At 40.9% G+C, this 21,801-nt stretch overlaps 1 protein-coding gene across 1 annotated transcript in view; it reads left to right on the top strand.

Moving 5' to 3' along the window:
• Positions 1 to 21,801, top strand: part of LOC116446613 (von Willebrand factor D and EGF domain-containing protein-like) — a 170,525-nt gene that overhangs the window by 123,249 nt on the left and 25,475 nt on the right. The window contains exons 21-25 of the mRNA XM_032114757.1: positions 5,111 to 6,001; positions 13,737 to 13,832; positions 14,595 to 14,690; positions 16,931 to 17,026; positions 18,562 to 18,657. Of these exons, the coding sequence (XP_031970648.1) occupies positions 5,111 to 6,001; positions 13,737 to 13,832; positions 14,595 to 14,690; positions 16,931 to 17,026; positions 18,562 to 18,657 (1,275 nt within the window). The remainder of the gene's footprint in view (positions 1 to 5,110; positions 6,002 to 13,736; positions 13,833 to 14,594; positions 14,691 to 16,930; positions 17,027 to 18,561; positions 18,658 to 21,801) is intronic.

Here is a 21,801-nt window from a genome sequence, read left to right as displayed (position 1 = left end):
AATTCTGTATGTGCAGCTGCAGCCACATTGGCAAACAAGAGTCTGAAGCAGAGGAGTTGTAATAATCACAAGTGGCTGAGTGGTGCAGAGTCCACAGACTATTCCCTGTTGCTCATGATTTTGGTAGGTGAAGGGGAAGAAAATTGCTCACCAGACAGCAACATCAGCGACACAATCTCATTTTCTATCAGGCTGAAAGAGCTCAGGGACAGTGAACTAGATGTTCACTTTTTAATTTCATCATTAAAGCATCGAGTGAGTAAATTTACCCATCACAGAAGTGGTGGTTTGAGAGCACAAGGACTGAATTCTCCTGTACGGATGGAGAGAGAGTCGTGTGGCTGCTTTGCCCTGTGCTGAGCTGCGTGGATGTGAGGCACACCAGGTCTACAACACATTTTACTTTCCAATTTTTTTACATAAGAAACAGGTAACGGATCATTAGGTCTAAAATTAAGCTCCTATCTAAATTTACACTAATATCCTGATCACAATGAGCCTTTGAAATGCTTTTGTTGCTACAAAAATAATTCTGGAAGTAACTCTTTGTAAAACTTGTGAGGTTGAAGCTGTATTTCACTTAAAGGTGGTGAGGAGTTTGTTCTGGGAGTTACTGCTTGTGATTGTAGGAGAAGGGATATGGAGACTGGGAATTCCAACCAGCATCTAATGTGGGAAACTTCTGGGTGCTTAAGAGGAAGGAAGGGAGAATCAAAACTATATTACTGAATATTTAGGAGAGGGAAGACATTAGGGTATGCCTCGATGGCAAAACAAGAGATTCAGGAATTAAACACACTCTAACTAGAGAAGAAAGTAATGCCAGAACATAATAATATAGAAGAGAAGGATAAGGATTGATGAAAAAACCTGAATTTCCCCAGAGCATCCTATTGACAGCTGCTCTTGTTTCCCTTTTCTCACCAAGTAAATACAGACAAAAATATTAATATGAAAACATACAGAGGGAAATGGGAATATCCTCAGCACTCTGGTAACAAGACTTCTTAGACCAGGGTAATTTTTCTGTTCTCTCTTGACATTTTAAATAAGATTTATGTGCTGGTAGATGTTTCAAATTTTAAATGATGACCCACACAGTGTAATATGTCAGAAGAGCATTTCTCTGCCAACATTCCTCTGAATGAGAAATGGGCTGGACAGCAGGTACTACTAAATGTTAATAGCTCTAAAACTACACAAATTGTAAATTTATTGAATTGTGTTAATAATGAATTCTTAAACTGTTCACAGAATTCTGAGAGAGTTGTAACTCAGGCAGAATTAAAGGTGCCCATAGTCCTCTGAAGCGACAGGCGGAAGTGGCCACAGCCAGAGGAGTCTCTTAAGGAGAAGGAGCCAGTCTCCACCTGAAGATTAGACTGGTTTGGGGCATTTTATTAGATTAAAAGAGAGAGAAGCACTTGAGATTACATGGTGGTGCTTACAGTGTCTCTCTCAAGTCATTACATAAATAAAAATTTACACTCATCTTTAAAAACTAAAAGGCAAGTTTCTAACAGCTGCAAAGATAAGCATGGCAATGGAAAGGTGATAAACACTCATATCTGCAGGCAGCTTAAGCAAGTGTTTGAGGTGTCAGCTGCCAGTTTTGGTCAGGATGGGGCTGTCTCTGAGGCATGTGGCTTGGGAGGAACAGTGGGAAGGTGTGTGAGTCTAAGCCCAGCAAAGATGTGGGGAAACAACACCAAGGAATATGGCAACCAGCCTGGTGCACCCTGTTCTAAGCAGGGTGTGGGATGTGTGCTGCTTCACTGGGAACGGAAGTAGTTGGGGTCAGAAGGGTATGTGATTTCTCTTAATTCAAGTCTGGATCTGGTCTTTTTCTGAAAGACTGTAAATGTAAAAAAAAAAAAAAATACAAAACCAAAACAAAAAACCAAAACAAAAAAAAATGCAAACAAAAAAAAAAAACCACACACAAACCAAAAAACCCCCAAACCATAAACTCAGAAGCGAAAAAAATATATTGGATTTCTTTTCTGTTTCAGAACATTGATATCCCACCTCGGGTTAAGAGATGTCAAGTGCCTTCTTTGTGAACGGCTGTTTTCACCAGATTAAGCTATCATTTTATTTCCTTCTGAATGAACTTGATCCTCTTCAAATACAGATATTTATTAGTTCACTATAAGATGGAAGTGAGAGAAGAAGTCAGAATTTGCCGTGCCTTAGCAACACCATGATGGCATTGGAGAGCCAGGGTCTGGTTGTGACGGTTCTGATTTGTGAGCTTAGTGTGAAAGCCTGGGAGAACCAGGGGCTGGAGAGTCACAGGCTGGGAAACTCCTGCACCACATGGATGGAAAGTGTCCTGGTGTCAAGTTGGATGAGGGATGTTAAATCTGCGTCTCAGAAATTTGCCCTCTGTCACCCTTGCTCTAATCTTCCCCAGACAGGGGATGACAGAGGAATCTGTCTTTTTGGGAGCTGATCCATGTGGGAATGATGCTCTGCTTAGAGTGGGGCAGTCCATCAATAAGAACAGAGGTCCTGCCATGCACAGCTGGAGCAGAGCAGCAGCGTCTCCGTCTCTTATCTACCTCTGTGAAAAATAAACTCAATTATTCCACTGCTGCACATTTCCCCATTAGTATGGGCAGAAATAGTGACAGGTAGGGAAAACCTGGGTTTGTTCCATCAGATAACCTTGAGCCTTGTAGGGCTTTTTTGGTGATTTCATCCAATCCAATATGTAATCATATGCTGGCAGAGCAGGGAAAAACAGATTCACACACTCACCATTTGCATTGATAATGGGTCATACATTTGAAGATATTGATCAACAGCAAGGAAAATAAATTTAAATAATGCAGGATTTTAGAAAGCTGCTGACTACAGACAACTGAGCCCGCATTCTTTTGGTTTGCTTTCTTTGTTTTAGCTTATTTAGATATTTGGAAGGCTGCAGAAAGAAATTTTCAGGTATTCCAGAAAAAATCTATCATGTTCTTATCTGAACTAAATTGCACACTATCAATATAAGCAAAAATCTGAAACAACGAAAGCTGAGAGGATGCTCTGGTCTCCACATTTGAATAACAGCAACATCTCATGAAGTTTAGTCACCTCTAGAGAGTGGCTGAGGGAGTGTGATCAGTATATATCATAATGAATAACCAACAAAAATGTGTCACTACTCTTCATCGATAGTATTTGAGATGTAAAAATTACCTTATCACAGAAATACTCCAACAATGTGTTCCCACTTACAGGGAAAGATGAATCTTACTTGAAGGATGGGTACCTCACCTATATCATCTGCTAAAGAAATAAAAGATTTCCCTTTCCCAGGTAGTCAGTCTGATCCCCTTACCAGTCTCTCAAATTTAATCAGGAGGAAAACCCATTTAATTACGACACAGTGAAAGGAGCTCAAAGCTATAATCAGGGCTCATTTTGGAAATTTGTCAGAGAGGTCATTAGCCTTTCACTGTCATTCCTGTTGATTTCTGGACCCTAAATCAAATTTTCTGAGGGCCGTAATGATCATATATTACTGATAATTTTCTATGGAGATATTTCTTTCATCTTTCTCTCATTCATTCATTTTTAAAAATCCCTTGACTTCTCTTATCCTCACATGCTCCTTTTGCTGATGTCCTCCTGCTTCATCATCTCTTTTCTCTGTGTCCCCTCATCATTCACCAGCCTTACTTTGGACACTGAAATCCGTGTATTTACCTTCTGCTCTACTAAATACCCTGTATTTACCTACTGATGGCCATAGCTCGATCCAGTACCACTGTAAATCTCCAAAACATTGTGCTTCAGGGCAATAGAAACTCATCAGCTGCCAGGAGAATGACACTATTTATCAGCCAAATAAACACTGCTTCGGCTGCCAGGATTTGCTTTGGTCCAGTCAATGCCCTAACTTTCATCTGACCCTTGCCAAGCATCTGAATCTCTTTCCTTGCTAACTATGGTTAAGATCTCCATCAAAGGGAGTTTTTACAAAGTGATTAATATTTATATTTAAAAGAAAGAGGTGCATCCTGCATGGGGTTAACCCCAGAACCAAGCGAGGGTGTTTGTTCAGGATCCAATATATCCCATATCCTACGGAGTGAGTATGCCAGAACCGGTTAAAAATAGCCTCTTCCATTCATTAGCGTCAGCAGATGGCCATTAATCTTCCTGAAAGTATTGATTCAAGCTACTCGTCTCCACTTTCAAGGCCCTTCACAGAGTCCCCTCTGCCCATCTATCATCCCTCCTTACGCAGCTGAAAAGGTGGCTGGCTTTGGGACAAGAGGATGACAGTAACAAACCAGCTGCCTCCCTCACACGCTGCCCCTCACGTCTGGAGGGAGCTGTACACAGCACCAACAAAGCTTCTCCATTTGCCTCCTTTAAATGCTTTCCTAAAACTTCCCTTTTGCCCTAAGGGCTGCAGAAGCATTCCAGAGTCACCCACTGGTGTGATGGCACTGAAGCCTCTCCAGGGCACGATCTTGCCAAGGGTCATGTTAACATTGAGTGTTTCTCCATCTCCAATATCCGTCTGTGCCAAACTGTCTCCTTGACTCAAAGAGCTGCAATCCAAACTCTCTGAGTTATGTCCTGCAGAACATTTCCCAGCACAGCATTGCAGTATAGGCAGGTAATAAGAAGCAAATTTTGGCTCAGGAGGTCAAGAACTGGAAGACTCACCACAAAAAAAGGTGCACAGTATCTCACAGACTAGTGTAAGCCAAAATTAGTAAACCAGCATGGCAAGTGTTGTTGCTTGGCCGCAGTTCAATCCCTGCATGTCAGCCCAGTGTTGCACCTCAAATACTGCCTGACCTTCCCTGAGACTTGCTACCAAAAATATATTTCATCTGGTTCATGAATGCCACCCTTGGAGTGTCACCACGGCAGTTCCCTGTGCATCAGCGCTGGTGTCACCCACAGCAGCAACCCCATGTCATTTCTAAGCCAGCTGGCATAAACCTGCCTTTAGCATATATAATTAACTCTTTTACTTCTAGAATTGATGTTCTGTCATTTGCTCCAAACCCCAATGTTTGCTCCAAACCCAAAGTGTTTCCTTCAAACTCTAGACCAGCAAATTTAACTAATGTGTATCTTCCTTCTGCCCCAGTTTCAAGATCTTCCCAAAGCTACGTGGATTTTCCTGGAAGAAATATTGAAGATGTTAGAGGTTCTCACACAGAAGATGTATCTAAGACATCAAGAAATGTATTTTCCCTTCTTTCCCAAACCCAAATTCCACGACAGGATATTACATTCCTTTTGGAAGGAAACCCCACAGTCATTCATACTCCATCCTTTACAGTGGAAAGGAAGACTTCCCAAGCTCAGACATCGTCAGCAAAACAACCTGGTATGGAGTTCACAGCACCTGAGAAACAACCTATTCTTGAGAAAAGAGCTGACACACACCCCCCCGTTCTGCATGAGGAGCCAGAGCCCAGAGCCCCAGGTGTCAGTGTGACCTCCCACACCCCCCTCCATCTTAAGCAGCACAAAGCAGCTACAGCACGGCCTGCTCCTCTTCATCCCAACACAAATGCAGGTTCATTCTCTGCAAGGTCACATGCTGTTCAGCAGACTCGTTCCAGGTATGGTCATTCTCCCAGGAAATGGCCAGGTCCAGTTGCAGTCTTGAGGAATAAACCAACCCAGGGTTTCCCTACAGAGCAGCCCAGAGCATCTCCTTTGGCAACACACCTGCCCTCCCCTCACCACTGGTCAGGTTCTTCCTTTGATGCTGCTTCCCGGAATGTTGGTGCCCCAGCAGGGTCTGCTCCTGGAGCAAGGCTTCCAGCACAGACCACAGCAGCCAGGAAGTTGTCCAGCAGAGCAATGGATGCTGTGGAACTGCCAAAAACCAGCGGTGGAGTGCACCACAAAGTGGTGTGTGCTGATCTGCCGTGTTTCACTGGTGTGCAGTGCGAGCCAGATGAAGATGGAGGGTTTAAATGTGGTCCTTGTCCCCCTGGATACAGAGGTGATGGAATTACATGTGAAGGTAAGGGAGAAAATCCTCTTTAAAACAGTCGTATAACTCTAAGCCTAATAATTCTCCAAAGTAAAATAAAGTTTTATTATAAAATTGGAGATGTTTGTGGTTGGGACCATTCTGTTTTCAAAACCAATTATATTTCAAAATAGTAAATAAAACCTATAACTTTGAAGCAGCTCTTTCTGTTTACAGAAATGACATATTTATTTGATACCATCTAATCTATTAAAACCAGGGACAGATTGTGATCTTGCTTAGTGCCAGATTCATTCTACTAAAGTCATCACATTCAAAACCATATAAAATTTCTGTGGGAAAGAGTAAAATTGATTCTACTTCTCTATACAACATATTCTAGGAAAAACGAATTTTTCTAATACCTTAAAAATTACTTGTAAATATCTACCTAATATCTTACATACAAAACCGAACTTGTCATCTGAAATGTGTAACACCAGAAGGGTTTTCACAGTATATTGAGTTATTTATTAGGCACCTGAGAATCCCTCCATAAAACAACAGGATTATGCATTTTGTTGAAGCAATGAATTCCCTGACTTTGCTATCATTAATCACACCTTTTGCTGACATTCCCCTGATAAGTTGATATCTTAACTGGCCTTCCACCACACAAAGCAAAAGTATTTGTATCATTAATTCCCCTCTCTTTCTTGTCTGGTCTCTCATCCTTCATGCACAGAGCAGGGGGGTCTCAGCCATGAGGTACTGGGAAGGACCTTACAGGGATTCCTTGCTCTAAGCCAGGCTTTGTAGGGATGTGAAGCCCCCAGCACTGCTGCAGCCCTCTGAGCTCAGAGCACTGCTGGGGATATAGTACAAAATGTACAAGGAAAGGTTACTGTAATCTTGGGCACTTCAATTTTTTTGCCTATTTGCACATTTCTGAAAAGCCCCTCCTAAAGGATTTAAGGTTATTTGGCACAAAGGAGTCTGTCTTTGACTTCTGTTTTATACCTGGAGATGGAAAAGTACCAAACAGGTTCTGGTACTGGGACTCAAAGCAAGGCCACAGAAAGGCCTCCTCTCAAAGACCAGGCCCATGTACATATGAATATTTACAGCTATGGACATAAGGCTCCTGTGTGTTTAGTAGGCCCATCAGTATAGTCCTTAAAACATAAATCTGCCTTAAAATGTAAATCTGCCTCTCTGCCTTTTACTTGCAAGATGTTTTCTTCAATCTCTGGTATTACTGAAAATCTCCCTGGAGAGTCCTTAGGATGAAATACTTTATTACCAACATCATTCTGCGTCTTGGGACTCGATGACATGATACACAAACATCCTTTTTTCGTCTCTTGTCACCGACCATGACACCTGACTCAATAATTAGCCTGTCCCTTCCCTGCTCTGCTCCATCCCGAGCCCCCTGCACACCTGTACCCTGGAGCACAGCCAGTGCTGTGAACAGCACCCATTGTGCCTCCAGACAAGGATGTCTCTTCCCATGTCAAATGCAGGTGATTCATCGTGACAGATGAGGTCGAAAAATGAGGGTAATTTCTTGGATTAAGGCTTGTCAAAACCTCAGCTATCAGCACCTTGCAATGCCCACACAACTACACCGACTCCCCTCAAGACAGCAGTGCCCTCTAAGAACAGAAGGCACAAATGTTGGCAAAAAATCAAAACTCGGATGGGACCGACATTTGCAAAATCTCCAGGCAATCCTTGGCAAGTGAGCAAAAATGTCAAGAGACTCAGACACTATTGATAGTCATCACCATCTTATTTCATATCAAAATTCAACGAGATAGAAGAGCCAGCCCACTGATAGCAAGTTTTAATACCTTTGGATCTTGAGGGGATGTGACCTTTGTTTAATGAGAATGTCTGAAAACAATTTAAAATAAGAAGTACTTTACCCAGTGGTATAAATTTCATGATAAAATGCAATTTTTTTTTTTCCCAAATGTGCAGATTCAAAATCAGGCTCGGAGGACTAGTAGGAAAAAAACATAAGCAGCACCCTGAAAATAAATTTCTTTTCTAAAGTGTATCCTAACACATTTTGTATCTTTAATATCCCTCTGGACAAGCTCCTCACTCTCCCTGTCATGGTTAAGTTGGAAGTCCTCTCCCTCTGCTTTGTCGTCCTGCACTGGGGGTCACAGACTCACAGGGCCACAGGATGGAAGAGACCCCTGGGGATCATGATGTGTAACCTCCTACTTTCTTTTGGAAGAGCACAGTTAAATGTCAGTGTGTTTGCCTTATATTCAGACATCTAAACTGAGATATTTTCAGATGATTTCCGTTACTTCCATTTGGATCACTCCCTTCACTACTGACATCTGTGTTGTCTGTCAGAAGCAGAACCCTGCTTTTGCTCCTCCTACTTCGGCACAATAAGAATTACAGATTATTAATTCTTTTCCCTCTGTCAGCTGCTACATACTCTGCAGCTGAGGGGAGATGAAGCAGTTCCTGAAGGCTCTACTGCTCTTTCCCCTTCCTGCACAAAGGCAATATGACCTTTTATTAGTAGCCTAATGTTAAGGTTTCACAGCCAAACAGGCCAGCTTTAAAAGCTTCATTTCAGAGCAGTGTTTTGGAGACAGTCAGCATCACCTAAAATAGGTAGGGGATAAAATAAAAAATAAGTAGGGGAGGTAAGGCCTGCTGTAGTCCACTGGATCCTCCCACATTTTCTCTTGCAGAAGATGCTCTCTGGCATTTATGGAGTAAGTTTAGCCAAGTGTTCCTCTGGTGATGAGGGAGGTTGCTAAACACCTTATTTTCACTCTGAGTGCCGTTTCCAAGGATATATGCAGTAAAAACCAATGCATTGTTACAGCGTCCTTCTAGCAGTTTTCGGGACAGCACGAATCACCTGCCAAAGAGCACTGCAGGAGTGTCAGAGCACGAACAGAGCTTTACACATTTCAGCTCCACATGCCAGTTGAATGAAAACCCAGCACTGCAATAACACAGAACGAGCCCAAACAGGATTGTTGTCAGAGCATTTCTGACATTTTCTCTGGTGTGTTACAAGGGACACATGTTCTGCAGCGATTTGTAACACTTGGGGCTAATCCTCTGAAATATTTGTTAGTGTTGGTAGTCACCCTACTTGTTCCTTGTCATCCTGCCTCTGTCCCCCACTCTACCAAGGGGAACAGGCCGTCACTTGCCAAGATGCTGCAGCCACTGGACAAGGAAAAGGGAAAAAATGCTGTCATTTCCCTGGGCTCAGTTCATTCACCAGGGTCTGTGCACTGCCTGAGAGCAGCTGTTGTACTCCTGCAGTTCCTTAGGGTGCCCTAAGGTGGAACACTTCCTTTCCATTTGATAAATGAAAAATTCTGCTTCGGGTATCGTTGTGCTTTTTTCTTAGAGACCTAGACTTGAAAACTGATGAAACATAAGAATTTAAGCCCAATTTCTGGTCATCCCTTTTGTTTTGTTTCCCTAACTCCAAGCTCCTTTGATAGGGAGTGTCTGATCACTAAAAGTGTACCATTAAAAAGACAGTCTCCATTTCAAAGAATACAGACAATTATTTAAAACTATTTTGGACTAGGTTGCCAGTTAAGGACTGGTATCTTGCTGGTATTTTAGCAGTCATAAAAGAACCTCAGCATTCCTATTGAAGATAAAGATGTAATACTTTAGAAAAATATCCTTAAGAGGGTGAAGTCAGTAAAACTCTGGAATATTTTATTGGTTTTGCACAGTATTTTCTGGGAGAAGGGGAAGTCTAGAACAGCTGGAGTCATGCTTTCTGCTCGAGCGTTAAAAGCACAGCATTGCCTTGACATTGCAAAACCACTTTTCAAACCAAATAATTTTCAAAATAACAGGAGAGATGGAGTTGGGAAAGCATTATGACCTCACATGTACAGCTGGATGAAATGAGGAGAAAATTCAAGTAGCTCACATTCATTTCTTTTGATGTTTTACACCCCAAAAGATCTACCATATCAGACCAAAATCCTTCCTCTATCTCCAAGAGCTGCCAGCTCAATTTGTCTGGCAACATGTGGGAAAGATATAGGGGTGGTGTGGGGAATAGCTTCTCAGAGGTTATGGATCATGTGCTCCAAAACACCAAGGCGATGCCTTTGAGTGTTACCCTGTCCACCCTTTCCAGGCCACGTCTGACTTCACAGTTTGCTATCCTAAAGTCATGCCCTTCCGAAGGACTTGGTATAGTCACTTGTTCTTTGTACAAAAGTTCTTCTATAACTTTGTTTATTTATCCTTGCTTCTTTTTCTGCATCTTTTCCACTTTTATTGTAGCTTTCCTGAGCTGAGGGATCTGACCTGCCCATGGTATTTAAGATGGAGTTCACCATGGATATAGACCATAATGAAGTCTGGCATTTTGTGGTCTGCTCCTTTCTTAACAATTCCTAACATTTTATTTAGGTTTTTTGACCACAGGTGAGCACTCAGCTGACATTTCACAAAACAAAATCCATCAGTACAACTTAACCAGCACTGTTGTCTGCATTGGTATTCCCAATTTATTTAGTCAAGTTTCTCTTGTTAATATTCCAGTTGCTGTGATGGACTTTTCTCTCACAACTGGGCTTCAGACTGCTGGACTATTTAAATATGTGATGAGTTAATTGAATTGCAGTAACACATGCTTTAATCCTATACTTCATTTCATTTACCTGTGTGTCTTACATGTGAAAGAAGTGCTTCAGTCCACAACTTTTCAAAAGAAAAAACAACAACCTAGGAACTTTCTTTTCCCTTTTTTCCCTCTGCCTTGTGCTGAACATATTAAAGCTTCATCCACACATTTAGGAAGTTAGGTTAATGTGTCTTTGAAAGGAAATAAATAATGCACAATGAAACAAGGTAGACTACTCTCCCTCCAGTGAAGCCTGTCCTGATCTGACTGCTGTTCAAAATTTTAAGCAGGCAATGCTCTCTCAGCTCCAAGCCTGGCTTTATTTGCACAGACCCAGGGCCTCACATGTGGATGGCACAGGGAGTTACTCACTGTGGAGATGCTAAGCAATAACTCTGTCCTGGAAGACATTTGCTGATTAGGCTATGGAAAATGAGAGAAACAACACAGCATCTGGTATTCCTGAGTGCCCCTGAAGTTATTGCAGAGAAATTTATAAGAACTGTATGATCTCATTTTAATGGAAAATAGAAGTTTGGGGATATTTCCCAGAAAGCCTTTTCAAAGAAAACAATAATGCACTTCTCCATTTTCACCTCCAGATTTTAAATTGTAAACATAAACATACGTACACTTGACAGCAAGATTGACCATTTGCAGCAATGTTTGCCTCTTTGCTGTTATTTTTTCCTATCCAAAACTGCTTAGTATAAAACCACCACAATACCTTTCTACAACTTAGCAAATGCTCACAGAAAAAAATATTCATTCCAGAAGATGAAAGATAGAAGTTTGGGAAAAGAATTTGACACAAGCAGTATATTTCTATTACAGTGGGAAATGTCTTTTAAGTGAATATTACTCTCCTTCTCACAGAGCAGCCAGTGTTCTGTTTTTATGTTTTGCTATTCACCAGTAATAGAACAGTTTTAAACATTTTACTATTAAATGTCACGGTAAGAGCGAAATGTTTTAATATCCAAAATACCATGTTCTTTTCTGACAGCTCAGATGCATCTTGGAATCTGCAAAGGCCAGATGGAAAGTGTTCTATTCACACGGACACACTTGCTTTAAGTGCTACACACAAACCACGCTGAAATAAAGCGTAATATGCTTGAATGCCACCGTGCTTGGCACAGCACTTAGGCACCTGGAGGCTTTATGTAACCATGATCCTACAGGAAAGGCAATCACATTTAATGCACTTTAAAAAGAGTGGTACATTTTTCCCCAGGTTTGGTGCTCCCCTTATCTCCGAACAGATGTTATTAACCAATTCTATCTGCTTTTAACATCTAATTGCAAAGAAATCACTGTCCCAGGTTGCTCCAAGCCACATCCAACCTGGCCTTGGACACTTCCAAGGATGGAGCAGCCACAGCTTCTCTGGGTGGCCTGTGCCAATGCCTCACCATCTTCACAGCTAATAATTTCTTCCTAATATCTGATCTAAACTTATCTGAATCTATTCACTTGCCCAGACAATGATGATTTGGTTTTATCCTTTTTTTTTCACAGATGTACACTTGGAATTTCATCTAAGCACATGTTGATTTGCAAATGTCTAAACCTTCTAGCCCATCTACTCAAAAACCAAATTTGGCTTAATGACATTCTCAGCATATACAGTATGGGTCTAAAATACACCTTGTAAGTTTTCTGTTCTCAGGCAGGTCAAATCCTGAAGTTACATAATGCAGCATTGAAAATTTCACAGATAAACACCAAATATATTTCTTCAATGCTATTTGTGTCAAAATGGTTTCTTTTAAAGCATGTTCTTGGAGCTTGTCTGCAATTGGAAAATGTGTGAGGGCTTTCATTATTTTTTGGATGTCAAAGTTCATATTCCATGGCTTGGTGATAATCACAAGAGGTGAGGAAGTCTTCACCACAATAACTGCATTAAAATTTTATGGTGCCCCAGGAATTTGTCCTTCATTTATCTTTCCATTCCCATTGCCCATTTTCCAGCTTTAAGAACAAAATGTGGTGCATTAAAGTTCTCTTCCCTTGTAACAATACTTAAAATGAAAGACACTTTGTTTCAGGTCTCGTTAGCTTCATTTCTCATTTTCCTTGGAATAACCTTGCTTAGCTTCATATCCTTCATAAGAGACAAAACTCTGCCAGTGAAGTGAGCCAAAGTACAACATATTTCTCTGTATTCACTTCCCACACACAAGGGAAGATATTTTTCATTTTGGTATGTGAGGTGCCTTTCTTTTTCCCAGAGTCATGAAGAGCCTCTGGCACACATTTCTTGCTCTGCTCCTGTCACAGAGCTTCTCCTTTGAGTGTCAGTGGTCATCCTGTCCCTTCAGTGACCATTTTGTCCCTTCAGTGACCTTCCTCCTCCTCTCTTGAGTTTGCCATACACAATTACCCCTTATTAGAGGGTTACAAATAGAAGTGTCAGGTACCTGCCTTAGATCTTAGGTTTAAGGGGCCAAACCTTCCAGGATCCATGAACAATAAAATTTTTAGATTCATAATGATCAACATTTAAAAAAAAAACATGCCTTCAACAAATAGCCTGTTTCAGGAGGTGTAGTCCTTTCCACATTCATCCTCTTTCTTCCACAGAAGCACATTGCATACTGAAATGAGTCAAGAAATCTTTATCTAATTTGCTGCTTTGTCTGCAGAGCTCATGTTACTCATTAAATATTAATTTTTTTGCTTAAATGTTTGTCATTTTGCTGACAAATCTACATACAACTCTTTTCTATAAGGAAGAAACACTTAATCTCTGCCTTATCTGACACCTGTTAAGGCTTACTGACCATCCACAAGGCAAATTTGTAGAGAGGGATGGGTGAGGTCTGGAGTAATAACTGCATTTGTACTTCATCCATCCCTCGCCTTCAAAAATATGTACTTAAAAATGTGCATGCTCAGAAGTTGAATATGATTATGTTAAAGCCATTCCCTTGCAGACTTTATACAGCTGCTCATTAGTGCTGTATTGCTAATGTGATACCTACTGCTATCCTGCAGTGTTTTCCTCAGCCAAATTACTTGCTGGATTAATAAAATGGGATGGGGAAAGAAGTAACCTGTGCTGTGCTCATAACCACAGAGGATGTAATATTTGAACTGTATTTTTTTCCTCGTGTTTCACTCTTGCAGCGCAGTGTGAGCCACCATGTGAGCATGGAGGAACCTGTCTGCCTCAAAACACTTGCTCTTGTGCTTATGGATTTGTAGGGCCTCGATGTGAAACCAGTACGTATGAACTCACCCACACTTTCTTCATTATCTGAGTCAATTAGCAGAAAACTACAAGATTTAAAAAAAAAAAAAAAGACAAAAAAAGCCTTTTTCTTTTTTCCTTGTATTTCCCCTTAAAATGCTTATTGAACACAAAGGATAACACATTGAAGTAATACAGTAGCTATTTCAGAGCACATATCTACCAGCAGCATAGTTGTATGATGTAGAAATATGCACATCTAAATCAACATTCTCTACGTAAAATTGCTTCTGGAAAAACAAACAAAAAAAGAAGAAAAAAGAGTGCATGTTATTTATAGTAATATTTATGAAATTTAAGATTGTAAGTGAATGTAATAATGCTAATTTTGAGAACACAAAATACCAGCCATACCTATTAGGAATCATGTTACTCTGCAATACAAGTTAAAAAAGAGGTTCAATACAGAAAATATCTGAAAATCAGCCTTCAAACCCTTCTATATCAGCAAAACACGTGCACTTCCATCATCACAGTCCTTGCTGCTTATTTAAATACCGGGTTGCCCTTGAGAGGAATGTACTTTTATCTATGAAGCCGAGTAGCTGGAATACTTAAAAACCAAAGAATTTTAAGTGTATGGCTTCTAATAGAGAAAGCAAACCAAAGGGACAGATTCCACCCTCAGTTTACCTCCTGGACTAATACTCTAAGTTATTTGCTGTAATAGGGCAATTTTAGGATCTGCACTGGTGTAAGTGATAAGAGATTTTGATCTTTTGTGTGTTTTCCAGTGGTGTGCAACAGGCACTGTCACAACGGGGGGGTCTGTGTGTCACCAGATGAGTGCCAGTGCAGGCATGGGTGGAGCAGCCCCTCTTGTGAGACAGGTGAGTGGTTGGCAATGACTGATCCCACCCTGTGCTGACCAAAGTCCCTGTGGTTCCCCCACAATTCTCAGACTGGGAATTCTGCTTAAAGAATTAAAGCATAAGAACAGGAGACCAAGGACAGGGCAAAACCTGCACAGGCCTTGAGTTTATGTAACTATTCATAAGTTTAGGTGTTTATGTAAGTATTCCTAAGCTTAGACGTTTACCTAAATCTCAGGGTTATATAGAGGGAACCCACAAACAAAACCTTCTTGCTGCTTTTTAAACTCCTGTGATTCTGGAGTTAATTCTTAGCATGCACTGCTGCCAGAATTCACACTGCTCCTCCTGCCTGCATCTCTCACTTTCAGAGCACCTACAAAAAGCACCCACAGGAGTGTGAGAGCTCAGGGAAAAGCCACCTCCACCCATCAGTACAAAATGACAAGGTGTGGACTGGAACTAGGTACCTATTTCTAGTCTGGGCTCAAAGTTTTACACAGACACAGCTCAGACCTCTCAGGATCAAAGTCCTAAAAGCTGGGGGAGATATTTTCCTCCAAAGGCACAGACACTACAGCACTCACCTGGGACAAGCCATGCAAAATAGTGAAATATTAAAAGACGAGGGCTACCTTAATCAGTGGCAGACCTCAAGGCTCCAGAGGCAGTCTGCCTCTGCCACGGTGAATATTAAATGTCTGAGACACCTTCAGCCTACCTTACCTTTCCTGGAAGGTGAGAGATGTCATTTTAACCTCTCTCTCCTGGAGATTGCTCTTCCTGTAAGTGTTAAACTGACAGACCTACTGAGGACACATGAATTACCCCAGCTATGATCCACAGGAAATTACTGGGATTGTCACTGCTATTCTGGTTCCCACTAGCTCTGCTTTTTCTTCTCAAGGAGTTCTGAAATTTTATTTTGGCATGGCTTTAAACAGGATCATTCCAAGAGAAGGCAGCAAGCAACAGGAGCAGTAACTTCCAGACCAAAATAACAGCAGCAGGATTTTTTTGTCTGCTGACAGCTTTGGTGAAAGGCTGCCAGACTCACCTCTCTGGCACTGTTTTGTGTGCATTGCACAGAATATTTTGTGGACACTGCCAGGGTTTCCCACCTCAAGTGTTATGATAGCAGTCTCGGGAAGAATGCAGGTATAAACATTTAAAAAAAGGGACTTTACCACCAGAAATGCAAACACTGACAGAGTGACAAGAATATGGACATCTATGAACTAGCCAGGACAGTGAGGTGACTAAACCAAATTCCCCTTGAGCAATGAATGAAATCCATTTTGACTTCATAAGTGACTACTCCTTAGTCAGAAAAGCCTCTCATCCAGACTACAATTTCACTATTTTTTTCTCTTTCCAAATTGACATTTTATTTCTTCTTTAGTTCATCTGAAACATTTTAGTGACCCTTAATTTATTTAAGCTTAAATGCATTTAATTTATTTAATGGGCTACTCTGTAAGATACTGAAAGACAAAGGGAAGGAAAAAGGCTAGTTTAAAGTGTCACTCTGCTTTACAACAAAAACTTCATCAGATTCCTTATTCTTCACACACTGACTTCCCATCTAAATCAATTTGCAATTCTAATAGGTTTTTTTAACAGTCTTGTACTTGCCACATAGAAATATGCAAGACAGCTTTAAATTCCTAATGCCTGCTGTATCATCCAGAGTAATAACAGATACATAAAGAGGCAAAGGGAGCTCAGCCAGTGGCTTTGTTGGTGATGAATGAGCCAATGAGTTGTGGGAACTGGCATTTAAATGAGGCAGAACAAACAGGTTTTTTGGTGCACACCTATTCAGGTCCATGGAAATGCCACAATGCTCTGCTGAATGCGGACAAAGCAGCAAACAATTAATATCTCATCTCCAGGTTACCCAGGGTGTATTTTATTTGACTACATTTACTACCTTGGGATTGTGCTTGGTGAGAATACTGGAATGGAAATAAATGAACTGTGTGAATCAAAGGAATACATCTGAAATAAATTAAATTATTATGTGAAATTATAGTCTATTTCATCCCCCAAGCTATGCTAAAACACCACTGAAATACTCCCACTGTGTTGACCATGAGTAAATACTGCAGCACAACTGACCAGCAAGGGTTACATGAAACTTTTCACAGTATCACTAGAAATATTAATTCTAATGACATGTGCAGCAGTAAAAGAGTGCCTACTCTAAAAAGTTCAGTGTTATCAGATTCATAAAGTTATCTCGTATTCCCATCCAGCTGTGTGCAATCCTGTGTGCCTGAATGGAGGAATCTGTGTACGCCCAAATATGTGCTCGTGTCCTTCTGGTTTCTACGGGCTGCAGTGCCAGAGAGGTAAGAAAGTTCTATTTGTCATCTTGATAAAGGACCCAGGCTCAAAACATAAATACCACCTATAATATTACCTGCCCCCACATGAAACATATCCAGAGACTCTCCTTGTCATAACTCTGTGTGCTTCTTTGCTGTTATACTCTGTCATAAATCCACATTTTATTGTCCCTGACAGTATTGGGAAGGAGTAAGCACTTATTTGCGATGCCATTAATGGTAACTAAATAATTACTCTAAAACTACCTGAGTCATTGATATCATTAATTAGCAACTATTCAATTAAATGTTAAAGCATGGCTGTACCTTGTTCATTTTGTACACCCTGTGGTGTGTACTGTTCTGTGTTTCAGAGCCAGGTGATAATTTACCTTCAAATGGAGCTCATAATATCACCTATGTGACCACACTAAAGTGTTGTGGATGGGAGACTTCTGTAGGACTTCAGCAGATCCCTGCTTAAAAATCTGATCAAATATTGCCCTGATTGAGCAGGACCTGACTTTTAATCCCTGTCCTAGGCTGAGTGCTCTAGACTGAGGCTAACAGTATCCTGGGCTTCTTCCTCACTCTGTGCTGCAGAAGCCAAATTAATGAATCCTTTAATGACCCAGAATCTCAGGCAGAACATACAAGAAAGAAAGCTTAGGGCCCAAGTAGCTGGAAGACCCCTGTGCTCACTTTTCTTTTTTTGAGTACAGCTCTAGTAACTCCTCCTGAATCTGGGAATATAAATGCACCCTTATTACCAAAACTACTTTGTTGTTAAAAGTTCTTTGCTTTTACTCTCTCTCTCTTTTGTTTCCCTGGAGCTCCTAGATGAATGTGGTCCTGATGCAAACTTTTGCAAGTGAATGATTGACCCACAAAAATCTAATTGCAAATGGAGCTTGCTGGAAACTCTTTGTTTTTATGGGGTTGGGGGTGAAGGAGAGAGTGAAAATGATACCAATTGTGACTTGATGATCTTGCTCTTGAGTTGAACACAGGGTGATTTTCAACATCTATGTGATTTGAAATTTTTGCCTTTAAGTGTTATGGTTTAAACGGAGCTAAAACTTGAAAATAAGTATTGGCTTTTGTGGGATCTGGGACTGACATGAGGATACAGTGGATGGATGCTGAAGAACAGCAAAGCCCTTCCTCTGCTTCTTTGAGAAAGGGGGAAGAAACAGCACCAAGGTCAAATATAGGTCAAACACTGACCTATATTTCAAGGGCAGAAGCCCTTGAGGAAGCTCTTTGACAGAGACTTAAAAACCTGAGACCCTTGGGAATATTCTGACCACTTAACTGCAAGTATCTAAGAGACCCTTGGGTGCTAGGAATCATGTCCCACGTTCCTTCCACAAACAACACAGAATCGGAGCTTCCATCCAGGTATCTGCCCAAATCACCCTTTAGGGAGACACCTTCCCTACCCCAGCTAAAAAAACACCTCTGTGAGCTGCTCTCCCAACCCAGGCACCTCAAAGGGAGCCTGTGTTTTGGTCCCCATGTGATTTTGGTGCACAGAACTTTTGCTTTCCTTTCCCCAGCTGTTTGCATTCCCCCCTGTAAGAATGGTGGGCGCTGTGTCCGGACCAACGTCTGCTCCTGTGTCGAGGGCTACACTGGGAGAAGGTGCCAGAAAAGTGAGTTACACATTACCCTTTGTTTTCCAACAGTTCTCCAACTCCTAAACAGCTTTTCTCCTTTTTGTGCACATTCCACAGAATATTTAGCCTGTACTTATGCTATATTTCTATCAGAGCCCGTATAACATTATGTTATACCCAAAACCAACTTGTTAATTAGAATAGCATTAAGTCAAGTCAAAGTTGGCAGGAGAACATTTTTCTGGAATCCTCTCTAAATATTTCATGCGTTCAAAGGGAGTAACATTCCTAGTTGGAGATGAATTAATTATTTTGCATGAAAGATTTTTGGGGGGAAAAATTAAAGCCAAAGGCCAAGAAGTTGACAAGACCCTCAAAAATATTAGAACATCATAGTCCCAGCTTAATTAAGGTAATTGGTTAATAGCACTTCATCCTTGAATTTGTTCTTGTCACTGAAAACTCCCCTTTCACGTTACCATCAGTATTAATATTTGATTCTTCTATTCTTCTGGGGAAATAGGTTATTTTGGCACTTTTGCAGACTCAATTGCTCAACAATATCTGTCAGCCAGAGAGTTTAGGATATGTATGTGAAAACTTCTTTTTTTACTATTTCTTAATCAGTTTGAAATTGGCAAGAGGGGAGCTGTGAAAACAACCATTCTTGGCAGGAAGAATCTGTACATTTCCAGAGCATTTTATGTTTCTCACACACAGAGGAAAAAAAAGCCAGTAAAAAATTCCCTGCAGCAACAAAAGCCCTCTCATTCCCCACACTGCAGCTCTCCCCTCCTTCAGCAGGGAGAGTCGTGATGCACAGTGCACAATCAAATAGTCTGTTCTGGCAGGAATGTGCTGGAGGGAGAAAAAAGGAGCAAAAAACCTTATGTTTGGCATCTTGTTTTTGAGGTTAGAGAACATTAGAAAAGTGCTGTTTCCAGCTTTAAACACCCTGCCACATCTCCAGGCAGATCAAAGGGAAGCGCGCTGATGATGATTGCAGTCTAGCAAAGCACTCCCTGGAATCCTCCAAACTCCACCAACTCACAGCAGGTTTCTTTCCACTTTCCAAAAGTTTCTGAGGTTTTGTTGTTCATCTTTTGCAGAAATGTTTTTTGAGATGATGAAAATATTTTTGTTCTGTCTGGTCCAAGCCTCCATTCTACTTCAATACCTGCTATTTAGTCTGGTTTATTTAGCCTAGTGTTGTAAAAACTTAAATAAAGGGCCTGTGAATGTGATGAAAGAAGAGAAACATGATTAAGGAGAAGGAAAATACTACATTTTGCTGACTCTTACCAGTCATTGACTGCTAATTGGTGAAAAATGTGGAGTACTGTTTCTTTTTTCTTGCCTAAAACCAACAGCACATGAGACAAGTATCAAGATCCATTGAAAGAAGGAGTTTATTCACAATCTTTTATAACAAGCAGTTTCTCTTAGAGCTGTACATCTTCTTGTTATTGTTATATAAAATAACTTCTTTCTCCTCTGGCAGAGGTTCCAGATTTTGCAGCTCCTCTGGAGCAGAGGACTGCAGGGCACAGCAGAAGTCAGTCTCAGCTGACCTCTGCAAACTTTCCTCTACATACAATATGGAGAAAACCGGTGCTCCCAGCAGTGGGAGGCTGCTCTCTGTCCTACAGACCTCTCAGCGTTCAAGTGCAGAACACATCTCACCCCTTTTTTTAAGCATGACTTCATATCATTTTCCACTGGGCATAGACTAGATCGGGGGATCAGCTGACATGTGTGGCATACATTGAGAGGCTAAAAGGATAAACATAGGCACGTGTTCCTAACTCACTTACACACAGACAAATGAAAAAGTGGAGAATAAATCCCCAGAGTGGAGAAATTCCACTACCCAACCCCTTTTTTCTTTAATAAGACATATTAAAACTACCATAACGTCCATTTGAAATTCCAAAAAGAGCTGATATATCAGGCAGCTCATTCTGCAGTGTCACTAGCAGTAAACATGTCTGTATTTATACACTTATGAAGTTATTTTGATAATCCTGGGCCCACCTGGGGTAGCTGACTGTGCAGAGGTGAGACAGCCCCATGGGCTGTGTGCCTGAGAGCTGAGAAATCCAGTAGGGGAGGGTACGGCAAGAAGGAATCAGGAAAAAACAGTAGATTTCTACTGTACAGAGACATTTATTCTGGATTTGAGCATCTTTTCTGTTGGGCTTTAAGGACTCCATGTAAGGTAGCTGAGCCCTGAGTTGCACAGGACATTTTGGCTTGTGCAGAGTTGTAATATACACACAGAAAGTGAGGAAAAGAAATACACACATCGGGATAGCAAAGCTGTGATCAGATATAGAAGTTTACTGGAAGTTTAACACTGCATCATCTCCTATTTCCAAATCACCAGGAAAATGTCAGAGAGACTGCTTAAGGTGAACCTGTGGCCCAAATCACAGCTCAGCAGTTGCTGCCAGGTGACCCCTGGAGAAAAATAAATCCTTTTGAAGGGTTTTATCATTATTTTAATTGTTCTTTGCACTCTGAATAGGAAATTGCAGTCTCCTTATGTACTTTTATACTTCCAGTATAGTTTAAAACACCTCTGATAGCAAATCAGCTTTACTATGTACTTACACTGAGTCTATAATCTTAGAAATTTGGGGTGGATTTATTACCTGCCTAATAAAACCTATCAAGATGGAGTGAGTAAACTTAATACTAAGGCAGAAAAATTGGCAGTTTATTCAATGTTGTCATTGTTTGAGACGTTGATATTGTTTCCACTGCTTTTAGACATTACTCTTTCCTTCTTAATACCTCAGCTGCATGGACAGAGAATGAAAAGCTTCTGTTTAATTTTGGCAGCTTCAGATTCTCAGTTGAAGGCGATAATTAAAACTAAAAGCCACGCAACCCATCAAAGACAGGTTATTTTTTAACTGAACCCAAACAGGCTATTGGTTTATTTTCAATACATAGAAACATAGCTTAGGATTTTCACTTTCATCCCTGTACTGTCTGGAATTTCTAATACTGTCTGCATGCCAGCCAAAAACAGGCAGGGTAGAGTGGTGGCACCACGTCTTTTCTATTCAGGCTCGCTCTCCTTTGTTTCCTGAGTGTGTGGAAAGGCATTCAGCCTGAAAGTTTGTGTTTTGTATCTAAATAAACATCACTCCAAAACCCCAAAATGTGTAAATC

Source organism: Corvus moneduloides, chromosome 7 (genome assembly GCF_009650955.1).
Source record: "Corvus moneduloides isolate bCorMon1 chromosome 7, bCorMon1.pri, whole genome shotgun sequence".
Taxonomy (NCBI): domain Eukaryota; kingdom Metazoa; phylum Chordata; class Aves; order Passeriformes; family Corvidae; genus Corvus; species Corvus moneduloides.
The sequence above is the reverse complement of the archived record's forward strand: the minus strand, read 5'-3'. Positions and strand labels throughout refer to the sequence as shown.